Source organism: Acanthisitta chloris, unplaced genomic scaffold, assembly GCF_000695815.1.
Source record: "Acanthisitta chloris isolate BGI_N310 unplaced genomic scaffold, ASM69581v1 scaffold13392, whole genome shotgun sequence".
NCBI lineage: Eukaryota > Metazoa > Chordata > Aves > Passeriformes > Acanthisittidae > Acanthisitta > Acanthisitta chloris.
Window position 1 is genome coordinate 14107 of NW_008661112.1, and position 11899 is coordinate 26005.

The 11899-nt window shown below is 51.0% G+C and overlaps 1 protein-coding gene across 1 annotated transcript in view; it reads left to right on the forward strand.

The window, feature by feature from the left end:
* CERS4 (ceramide synthase 4) overlaps positions 1-11016 on the forward strand; it is a 17229-nt gene extending 6213 nt beyond the window's left edge. The window contains exons 3-11 of the mRNA XM_009070111.1: positions 2940-3057; positions 4015-4133; positions 5176-5233; positions 6200-6250; positions 7834-7926; positions 8634-8762; positions 9408-9514; positions 9881-10037; positions 10831-11016. Of these exons, the coding sequence (XP_009068359.1) occupies positions 2940-3057; positions 4015-4133; positions 5176-5233; positions 6200-6250; positions 7834-7926; positions 8634-8762; positions 9408-9514; positions 9881-10037; positions 10831-11016 (1018 nt within the window). The remainder of the gene's footprint in view (positions 1-2939; positions 3058-4014; positions 4134-5175; positions 5234-6199; positions 6251-7833; positions 7927-8633; positions 8763-9407; positions 9515-9880; positions 10038-10830) is intronic.
* The last annotated feature ends 883 nt before the right edge of the window (positions 11017-11899 follow it).

An 11899-nucleotide genomic window follows, 5' to 3' on the forward strand; every position in this document is an offset into this window, starting at 1 on the left:
TACTCCTTTCCATGCAGCTCATCCTGGAGGAGAAAGCTCTCCCTGGGCAGGGGAGGTGTGAACTCAGCCCTTGGTTGCTTTGTTGTCTTGTCTGTACAGTGGCATTAGCCCTGGTGAAAATAATTGGCACTGAGTGTGAGCCCTGCAGGAGGAAAGGATGTGTGTTATTCCTGTGGATGGCCTTGTACATCTGCTCTGGGGGTCAAAATGAGTAGATGTAACTAGCAGACAAGTTTGGTGGCTGTAGCTTGGCCTCTGGCAATTTATTCTACCCTCAGCTATTGCTTGCAGGTGCCAAGTGTTCTGTCTCTGGGTGGCTCCTGGTGCTGCTTTGGCATTTTGGGAATGTTGTGATGTGTGTAATGTGTTCGTGTGGCTGAACTGTCAGACCTCCAGGAGAACACCAAGAGGCAGGAGAAACCCAGAGGATCCCCTGCAATCCCTCATCCAGCAGCTCCAGCAGCTGCTGTGCTGGAGCCAACAGGTCCATCCTCTGTGGGCACTGAACCTGCTTCCTCAGGCATGGATCTTCCTCTCCTTGGCACTGGTGGCTGAGCTGGGGGAAACTGAGGCAGTGACATCCTCCTAAGAGCCAGCAGTGCTGTGGTTAGATGGGAAGAGGACCTGTGGTGTCTGGGTGCGGCCTGGGAGAGCCAAGGAGGCTGTGGGTACAGCCCTGGGGGAGAAGAAACAGCTCACAGGTGGTGAAGCAACTCCTCTGCAAGGCACTGGGCAAGGTGGGAGAAGGTGGGTTCAGTGCTGGAGGGAGGGAAGCTCCTTACTGCTGCAGAGCTGTCCTGCCACTGAGGTGAGGTGTCTGTGATGTTGAAATGAGTACAAGCAGCATCATTTTCTTCGGGCTGGAACAAAGCTTAGCTGAACCCTGAGTCAGAGCACACAACCAACATGTGCAGACGTCCCTTAGGAAGAATTTCAGGCCTCGATTTCCCAATGATGTTCATAAAAGTAGGATTGGTGCCATAATCCATGGTTAAATTCAAAACCTCAGCAACAGAGTAATTGTAGCTTTGGTTACACCCTGCTCATTTCTGGGATAGTGAGGTTTATGCCATGAGGAACCAACAGAGAGGGAAGAGAGAAATCAGGGATTAAACAAAAGAAATTGCTCGGAATACTTAAGCAGGTTTTTGGTAAAAAGGTTTGTTGGCAGCCTGCCCTGACACCTGCCAGAGACATTGGCCTTGCTTTGATGTGTCTGGGAGCTGCAGCCTGTTCCATTCCTGATGTGGCCTGATGAGGAGCTGCAGTGAGATGGTTCTTCAGCAACAGAACTTGATTCCATCCTCCTCTTCAGAGCTGCCTGAGGTGCCTTACCTTTGAGACAGGCAGATCAGGCCCTGCAAGGAACTGCTTGATGTGAGAGCCAAGACCTAGTGCAGAGCTCAAGGTAAATGTCTTCCAATTCCAGTGTATTACAGGTAGCACTGGAATACTGACACAGTTCTGAGCACAGAACCTGCTGGTCCAACCAATCATTTGATACTAAACCAATCATGAGATGCAGTTAAACTCTTCTTGAGGGCAGTCAGAGCTAAAGCCCAGAATTCCCAGGATGCTCTGCCAGGATGTGCTGAATTGCACTGGAACTAGTCAACACTTACAGAGTTTTGTGCTAATTATGTGTCTTGTTGCCAATACACTTAGCCCTGGCCCTTCCCTCGTGGTAGAATCATCCCATTTGCATTGGTCTTGGTACCTGTAGCCAGGGCTGGCAAAGGAATTTCCCAGACATGGTGCCAGAGAACAGCTGATGCACAGACAAATGGAAAGTTGGAATGAGTGTTGGTTACATGAGTGAGCCACATGTGACCATTCTGTGGTGTGACAGAAGCTAAGCATTCCTTAGGTAAAGTCTCTGTTGGGAAAATTGCTTTTAATACCTGTTAATTATGGTAAGAAATGACTTCTTGACAAGCAAACTTCCAGAAGACCCTTGGGAAGGATGCTGGACCTGGACCAGTCCCTAGGCACACGTGGAGTATGAGCTGTGTGGGTAGGAGAAGCCACACAGCAGATGATCACAGCCATAAGGATATCCCATCCTGTCCACACCAACATGGTGATCTTCAGAACTTCGAGTGCAATGCAGTTCATTTGAGTCTTTTCTTTTTAACTGCTGTTTCCCAGGTCTCCTGTGTGTGCAGTGCCTGGGCAGGACCTCCCTGCACTCTCTGGATGAGGCTGTTTCCTGCTGCTGAGGCAGTGGTGGCAGTGGAGGAGTTGAATTGTTGAGTGCAGCAATTCAGTGCCCAAATTTGTTAGCCCTGCACAACTTTTATCCATTTCTGCAGGTTTTTTTTCTTTGCACTGTTCCAGTGTGACAGGCTGAAGATGCACAGGCAGTGTCAGCCACCTGTTCCTTGTGTTTAGCTTTCTAGTTGCCAAGTCCTTGTTTGGCAACTGGGTTTGACTTATGTTAGGAAAAATGAAGGTAAGCTACTGCAGTGAAGACCAAGTGGCCTCCTGTTTGAGCAGGATGTTCCTCCTGTGTTAATACTGCACCTCAGACAGAGCCTCCCCCTTGGGCTCGAGCTCAGCACTTAGTTCAGGTGGATGCCATGTATGTTCATGTTCTGGATCAAGCAGAGAACAGCACTCAGGGCTCCTCATCAGTGTGGTGCTCCCCATCAGCTGCAGGCAAGCCAGACACCCATGGCAGGTGATTCAGAAGCTGGGAAAGCAGGATTCAACATTTGCCAACCTGGTGTAACTCTGGATGTTGGAGCTCAGAGCAGTAGGATACAAGTCCCACTGTTTCTGCTGTCAGTTTGTGTTTCTACCTGCTCAGCATGATGCTGCTGCCTTGGCTCCCATGTAGGAGACAGCTCTGTTCTGCATGGGGTTTGACAGTGCTGCAGCATGAGAAATCACTGCCCTCTGTTCTCTCTTTGCCTGAATCTTTGTCTTCCCCTTTGCAGAGCCATAGCCCTGCCCCTCAGCACCAAACTGGGGGTGAGAGACAAGCAGAGACCAAAAGCTCAGCCCAACCCTGTGCTGGAAACATTCTACAGTTCACACTGCAAGAACCCAAAAGAGGTGAGTCCTTTTTCCTTTGCTTTCCTATGCATTTAGTGTCTTCAGCCAAACCAAATCCCATTTGGAATCCTGAGGTTTGGTAACACCACTCAGGTTATTTGGGAGGAAGCACTCAGCAGCCTTTCCCTAGCAGGAATTCCACACGGTGGAGCAGTTGGAGAGTATAGATTGGTGTCTCCATTTGTCTCCACCACCAGAGCAGAAGTGCCTAAGTAAGACTGTAAAGCAGCACATCTGAATCTTGGTTTGAACACATTTTTGGACAACATACTTGAACTATGTCAGTCACTCCCATGTGATGCCATTGAGGTAAATGCATTCCATGAAAATCTATTGCTATCCAGGATGACACTTCCAACCAGGAATATAAAACATGACAAACCTTTTTCCTGTCACATGCCAAACTCTTGAGAGCCTGAGGACAAGAAGGAAGGTAATTGCAGGATTTCTGTGGGTAATCTATTGAAAAATTATCCCTAGCAGGTTTACCACAGCAGAATATCCGGTAGGAATGTGGTGTTTCCTCTGCTCATGACATCCATTAGCTCATTGGCTGTGTCACAGTGCTGAAAGGCATGACAAGACGTGGTGCAGAACTGTAAAATGTTGTTTAAGCTGCAGTGAATCTTTCCTGGAGGGACAGAGTGAAGGGATTTGGTCCCTGCAGACAGGGTGAGGAAGGAGTTTGATTCATATGAGGGACAAAACCAGTTTGAAAGTTGAAACCAAGGAAGTTCACATAAACAAATGTGGAGTTTCAGCACTTAGCATTAATAACCAGTTGCTTAGAGGGGAATGGGAAGATCTGCTACTACCTGAGGTGTTTACACTGGGAACAGACAGCAGACAGAGGCTTTAGCCTGAACACTTCTGGGCTCTCTGCTGGGTCAGGGGAGACATTGCCCCTCCTCACCTTTGGACCTGGGTCTGACCTCTGCTGCCTCACCTGTTTTCCAGGATGAGCTGATCACTTTGGCCCAGCAATGTGACCTGCCTGTGAGGAAGGTGGAGAGGTGGTTCCGGCGCCGGAGGAACATGGACCGGCCCAGCCTGTCCAAGAAGTTCTGCGAGGCCTGGTGAGGAGCATGAGCCATGAAGGGCAGGTTGTCACCAGAGCTGAGCTCCACAGACAGCTCACAGCCTTCCATACTGCCCTTCATCTCTGCACAGAGATCCCAGCTCTCTGTCCCTGCATCCCTGCACACAGAGATCCCAGCTCCTTATTCCTGCACACAGAATTCCCAGCTCCCTGTCCTTCTATCCCTGCACACAGAATTCCCAACTCTCTGTCCCTCCATCCCTGCACACAGAATTCCCAACTCCCTGTCCCTCCATCCCTGCACACACAGATCCCAGCTCCCTGTCCCTCCATCCCTGCACACACTGATCCCAGCTCCCTAGGGCTGAAGCCCTTCCACCTGCCCTGGCTCTGTGTGCAGTCTGAGTGTCTCTGATGGAATGTAGGAGCTTTGTAGAGTTTATTTTTGTCTTGGAGGTCCTGGGGTATTCACTGACAGGTGGAGCCTCTGTCTCCAAATGCAGCTACATCTGACTTGTTGGAGGGGTTTTGGAAGTTAAAGGACTGGCTTAGACAGCCTTGAAATATTTCCTGTTGGGGTGAAATTCCCCTCATTCCTCACCACACCTGTGTCTATCCAGAGGGATCTGCCTCTGTGCACTGACCTTGGTAAACAGTTCTAATGTAATGTGTGGGTAAATCATTACCAGCTCCTGACTGAGGCCAAACATGGCAGTAATTAGCTACTTTACATGATAACAAATGATCTCCAAAGGCCTAGGAGAGAGATTGGCACTGTTTGACTTTTACAAATGCATCTGCTAGTGCTGGGGCAGTTTGGGATGATGCTCTGAGTGATTTTAGTCAGGGAGAGTCTTGTGTTTTCTGCCATCTCAAGCAGGGGAATTGCTCTTTGTGCAGGCTGGGGAAAGTGCTGGGGACATACAAAGAGCTGCTCCTGTTCTGGGCAAACCTCAGACATACTCACATGTGTCTTTACCCTAAGAGTGTCACTCTTTGAGTGAGTGTGCTGATGTACAGACCTGCAGCTTGGGGTCTAACCACGGGAGCCTAACACACTTTGGTTTGTTTGTTTCTAGCTGGAGGTTCACGTTCTACATCACTTCGTTCCTCACTGGGCTGGCTGTGCTGTACGATGTGAGTACATGACAGCCACCTACTGTCCTGCCCAGCCACGAGGGCAGAGTTTCTTGTCACACATGTCCTTTCAGACCTCCCAGAGGTTTTCCTCTCAGGTCAGTGTGGATCCCCTGCACAGCACACGTAGGAGACCACAGACAGTTTGCACTGTGCTTGTTTGAAGAACTCCATCTCAGGACCAAGAGGTTTCCTCTTCTTGTGGCAAAGCAGAAGACAGTTGGGATTCTATAAAAGTACATTTCTATGGGGTGGGAGATGGAACAGCTGCAGGGCCTGTTTGTGTGTTGAATCCAACACCTGTTTAAGGTAAAAAACTTAGGCTTCCTTTGGAGCATGGACTGTCATGTAATAATTTAATTTGTTCATTTTCCTTACCCAGGGTGGGATGGGCCCAGGCTCATGTCTCTGCCTCTTCTCTGGTTTGATAAATAAGGAGTTCTCTTATCATAGAATCCCAGTTTCATAGTGTGTAAAGGGATTGGGATGGAGCTTAGAGATCCTCCAGCCCCAACCCCTGCCCTGGGCAGGGACACCTCCCACCAGAGCAGTTGCTCAAGGCTTTGTCCAGCCTGACTTTGAGCACTGCCAGGGTTGGGGCAGCCAGGATGTGGCACCAGTTGAGTGCCTCAGCAGCAGAAGGGGTGGCAGAGGCCGTGGCTGTGCTCTAGGCCCTGAGCTGTGGTCACTGAGCTGGGCCTGGAGGCACTGCCATCCTCTGCCTGAGCTTTAAAGGTTCCTCTGAGTTTTGCTGAGGGGTTAAGTGTTGGAAAATGTGCTGATCCCAAGTCAGCAGGCACCAAGTGTCCTTGTCCCATGGCAGCTGAGCTCCAGGCAGTGTGAGCAGCTCTGCCTATAATGAAACACAGCAGAGTCTGTAGTAGGAACAAGCTAAAGGAGTTAAAACAGTTGATGAGAAAAGAATTTCACTGACATTGTCATTTTCCTGTTGCATTTTCCTTGCAGAAGCCTTGGCTTTGGGACCACAGAGAATGCTGGACAGGATATCCACAGCAGGTGAGTTACACAAGAGGGGAAATTGCTGTTATAAATCTTGTCTTGTGTTTCAGTAGGTTTTGAAAATCAGATTATATTAGTAACAACAAGAGGGCACTGAATTACAGAATCACACAATATTCAGAGTGTGAAGGGACCCCCAGGGATCATCAGTGCAACTCCTGCCCAGGACACCCCAACACTGCACCCTGTGCCTGAGAGCATTGGCCAAACACTCCTGGAGCTCTGTCAGCCTTGGGGCTGTGCCCACTGCCCTGGGGAGCTGTTCAGTGCCCAAACACCTCTGGGGGAAGAACCTTGTCCTGATATCCAACCTGACCCTGTTCTAGTGCCCAAACACCTTCTGGGGGAAGAACCTTTCCCTGATATAAAACCTAACCCTCCTCTGACACAACTTCAGGCCATTCCCTTGGGTCTGTCCCTGGTCCCAGAGAGCAGAGCTCAGAGCTGCTCCTGCACTGCCCCTTGGGAGGAAGTTGCACATAGCCATGAGCTCTGTCCTCAGCCTCCTCTGCTCCAGCTGAACAGACCCAAGTGCTCTCAGTTGATCCTCATATGGCCCTCAAGGCCCTTCCCCATCTTTGTGTCTCTCCTTTGGACACTCTCTAACAGCTTTATGTCTCTCTTATACTATGGTGCCCCAAACTGCACACAGCACTCAAGGCTCGATTAAATTAAATTAAGCTCGATGAAATTGAGGCTCATGAGCTCTAAGAACTCAATGCCAGAGCCTCATCTAGGGAGAGCATCTTTGTACCTTATCCCAACACCATAGAGGATGGGTTGGCAGAGCAGGAGGAGGTGCAGAAATAAGGGAAGGTGAAAGTTCTGAGCCAGGAAAATCTGGAGTGGGAATGCTCCAATGTGGTTTAGTGTGCAGAAGAGACTGAGGCCTGGGGAGGAGCCACATTCTCCACTGAAGTCTGTACTTCTCTGTGTGAGGAGGACTTCAGTGGAGGTCTGCAGGGCAGAGGAGTGCTCTGAGTGCCATGTGCCTCATCTGTGCTGAGGCAGCTCCCACCAGAGCAGGTTGCTCAAGGTTTTCCCAACCTGTGAACACTGCCAGGGTTGGGGCAGCCACAGCCTCCCTGGGCACCCTGGGACAGTGTCTCACCACCCTCACAGGGAAAACTTCTGCCTAAGATCTGTTCTCAATTTCCCTCTTTCAATGTCTCCCCATTGCTCCTTGTCCTGTCCCTGCAGCTCCTAGCACAGATCCCTCTGCAGCTTCCCTGGAGCCCCTTCAGCTCCTGCAGGTGCTCTGAGGTCTCCACACAACCTTCTCTTCTCCAGGCTGAACAGCCCCAGCTCTTTCAGCCTGTCCTCATAGGGAAGGTGCCCCAGTGCTCCAAGCAGCTTCGTGGCCACCTCTGGCCTTGCCCCAACAGTTCCATGGCCATTTTGCTTTGGCACAGATGACATTTAGTGAGTGACACATTGTTCAGTTGGACCATTTCCTTTTGAAGCCACAAGAACAGCTCTGTGGTTTGGTTTGCTGAGGGTTGCCTGGAAAGGAGTTTTCTCCTCCAGCACTTTCACTGCTGGGTCTGATGGGTATTTCCCTGTCTCTCCCTCTCCCACAGCCTCTCCTGCCCTCCCTCTTCTGGTACTACATGCTGGAGCTCTCCTTCTACTGGTCTCTGGTCTTCACCCTGCCCTTTGATGTGAAGAGGAAGGTGAGTGGCAGGGGAGAACCAACACGAACAGGACACACACTGAACACTCAGGAGAATCATCAGTGAGAACTATACTACTACTCTGAGGTTTGGTGGCACTCTGCCCTTGCTCATTCATAGCAATTCCCATTCCCAGGCTTTGGCTTCCCCCCTGGGAAGTGGAGAGCACAAACCCTGACATAGAAAGGTGCAAACTGCTGCAGAGTGCTCAATCCAAACTTCATATCCAGGTGTAAAAATTGCTCCTCTGAGACTCTCCTAGGCTGCACTGGTCATAGAGCCAGGAAGAGAGATGGTTCTCTGCTCGTTCTGCTGCGAGTGGTGCAAGTGCCCCAACGGGCAGGGCACAGCACTGGACCATTGGTGGAGGGAATGGATGTTCTTTGTTGGGAGATCCTCAGTTTGCACCATAAACTCTTCATTCCTGGGTCTCCAAGTTGCCTATGTTTCTGGAATGTGTCTCAAGCTTTATGATCCCAGGCACTCCCAGTATGATCCCACTTGCCCCCCACGAGGTTCCAGTTGTTCCCAGTCACCCCCATTATGGTTTTAGTGGCTATGACACCTCGCACTACCTAAGGCCTTGCAGTGGGAGGTGCTTTAGTCACTGGGTAGAGAGATGCCATTGCTGTCTGTAGGAGGCATGCTTGGACCATGGCAGGAGGTACATTAGCTGTTTCATGCTCTGCTGTTCCCTTTCTCCTCAGGATTTCAAGGAGCAAATAGTCCATCATGCTGCAACCATCTTCCTCATCAGCTTCTCCTACTGTGCCAATTACATCCGCATTGGGACCCTGGTGCTGGTGATCCATGATGCCTCTGATTGCTTCCTCGAGGTGAGCTCTGCAGACTAACTGCCAGGCAGAGCCTTGGTAGCAGTGATGCTCCTCAGCCACAGGATGTCCTTCAACCCAGCACGGCACGGGCCAAGCGTTGAGGTGTTCATAGCATCTTAGGATCATGGAATGTTCAGGGGTTGGGATGGAGCTTAGAGATCATCCAGCCTCAACCTCTGCCCTGGGCAGGGACACCTCCCACCAGAGCAGGTTGCTCAAGGCTCATCCAACCTGGAATGAACACTGCCAGGGTTGGGGCAGCCCCAGCCTCCAGTCTTTCTGATGCTGGGGACACCAGAACTGTGTGCAGTGCTCCAGGTGGGGCCTCACAAGAGCAGAGCAGAGGGGGAGAATCCCCTCCCTCCCCTGCTGCCACACTCCTGTGGCTGTAGCCCAGGGCTCAGTTGGTTTCTGGGCTGTGAGCTCACACTGCAGCTCACAGTGAGTTTTTCATCACCATCACCCCAAGTCCTCCTCCCAGAGCTGCTCTCACTGACTTATCCACAGATCCCTCATGCTCCTGTGCTGCTCTGAGAGTGCCCTGCGAGCCAGGCAGAGCCTGTGAACAGCCTGTGCCTCCTTACCCTCCTGGAGAGTGTGCAGATGCTCTCTTGGCTGCTGTTTGATTGTTCTCTCTCCCTCCAGCCAACCAAGATATTTAATTACATGAAGTGGAAGAAAACCTGTGACACCCTCTTCATGATCTTCTCAGCTGTGTTCCTGGTCAGCCGCCTGGTGATCTACCCCTACACGTGAGTGCAGCAGCCAGGGCCATGCAGAGCTCCCTGGGAGGCAGGACAGGGACAGGATGGTCAGCTGTGCCTTCCAGCCCTGGGGCACAGTCCCTGCCCTGTGGCTGCAGAGCCACATGGCTGTGGCACCTGCCTTGGGGTGAACGAGGCTGTTCTGCCTGGGAGTTTGTAGCTTTGAAGGCCTGAAGGCTCCTGCAGAGGAGGAGTCCTGGGGCTCTGCCCTGCTGGTTTTGGGTGGGGAACTGAGAGTTGGCTCATGTGGGTTAGAGATACAGATGGACATAGCTGCCCTGAAACTTCCTCTGTGACTAGGATTTTGTGGGGCTTAATTATGGCCCTTCCTCTGCAATCCCCTTTCTTTTTCAGAGTGCTTTATAACACCTACTATTACTCCATGGAGATATTCCAGCCCTTCTTTGGATACTACTTTGTGAATACTCTCCTGATCATTCTGCAGCTGCTCCATGTCTTCTGGTCCTGCCTGATTATTCACATGGTCTACAAGTTCATCCTCCAGGGCACGGTATGCATCAGTGTGCAGTTCCTCCCCATCCCACAGGGAAGGAGGGTCCATCTAGACTGCTTGGGAGCAGAGAAGGTTCTGCTTGACATTGATATCATCCCTCCAAGCCTTCTCTGCTGCAGGCTGAGCAGTCCCAGCTCTCCCAGCCCCCAGTCCCATCCACCTCTGCAGTCCTTCCCTGGGCTCTCCTCAGTGTGTCCATGTCTGTCTCCTTCTGAAACTGGATGTAGTCTGAGTGCAGTGGCTTTGTGCTGGCCCTTTGGCTGGTTTGGAAGCTTCCAGCCTGTCCCCCTGAAGCTGCAAGAACAGCTCTGTTTGGTTGGCTGAGTCTTGCCTCAAGAGGAGTTCTCACTCCCAGCCCTTGCACTGCTGTGTCTGATGGGGAGATCCCTGTCTCTCCCTCTCTCACAGCCTCTCCAACCCCCCCCAGCTTGGCCTGCAGCCACCCAGGCCATGTGTGTGTAGGAGTTAGCTCCTTGTGCCCTTTGGAAAATGTAGAAGAGCTTGATGAACTGCCTCCCCCATCCTTGTGCCACGTGTTGGTGCCCAGAGCAGCACTGTGGAGCTCCTCAGGCTCACACAGTCCTGGGCATCTGTGCTTTGGTGCTGCTTCTCAGCTGAACTCCTGATGCTTATCAGGGTTACAGACAGGATCCTCTGGCACTGCACTCAAAGAGAGGTAGAATCTGGTCCAAGGGTGGTGTCAGTGCTGATGGGGCAGAGCAGGACAAGTGGAGAGTGAGGGGCTGAGGCTCTTGGGTTTGCCTTGCTGCTCACCTACCTGTCTCCCTAGATGGAAAAGGACATGAGAAGTGACACAGAAGAAAGTGACAAGGATGAAGAAATGTTCAGGGAAAAGGAGCAAAACGGGATCACATGTTTCAGCAACGTCTCAAGCAACAGCTACGTGCAGAGGAATGGGTCAGAGCCCCCAAGGAGCAGAGCACACCTCACCAACGGCCACCTCAAGGACAGATAGCTGCTGCCACCAGCTCTGCAGCCTCTTCTGCTCACTGTAGATACCCAGAGTGCAACTGCAGTATCGTAGCTCAATTCCTGCTTCCCACAAATACAAGTGTTTATAGTCCCTGATAGCTGAAGGAAGTGTTTGGTCTTCCTTCAGGAAAAGCTTCCTCTAGGTTGTAGCCTTGAAACAGGTAGAAAGGGATCAAAGTGGTTTGACTTGTATTAGGCTGTACCATAGTTGTTGTCAAATGTGTTAATCTTGGTAAATAGTTTCAAAATAAGGTGGATAAACTGTGGCAATGGGAAAGTTTGGCCACCTAATATTTGCTAGGAATTTGTTTAGCCTGGATCAGCCTCTGGAGGTCCTGGCCCAGTGCCAGTCATGATTATGGCTCACAAGTGTGAGACTCCAGCACTTACCACAGGGACACTCTTTGGGGAAGACAAGTGCCCTGTGCACACTTAGGGAGTTAAAAGTGAGCATGATGAAATGAAAGCTTGGGAAAGACTTAGGATAACCACGTTCTTCTCAAAGGAAGTGCTCTGTGTGACCAGGGCTGTAGTGCTCTGGGTCTCAGTCCCTTCTGATTGCCTCAGAGCTGGGAGGTTCAAAGCCCAGGCTGGAGGGGCACCCACCCAAATCCTAGCTGGAAGGGCTGGAAAATCCAGGCAGCTGTGTCTCAACTGCTGGATAATCCTTTAAACATGTCCTGGAAGGAAACAGTCAGAAGGGAGGTGCCAAGGAACTGTATCATCTAGAAGACAACAGTGATTACAGTGCTCATGTTTCCATTCAGTGTGACTGGCACAGTGGGAAATGTTTACAGTCTGCTTGGGGCAAGAAGGGAACACATTTTCCCTCCCCTCAGAGGGGGAAAGATCCAGAGAAGATCTGC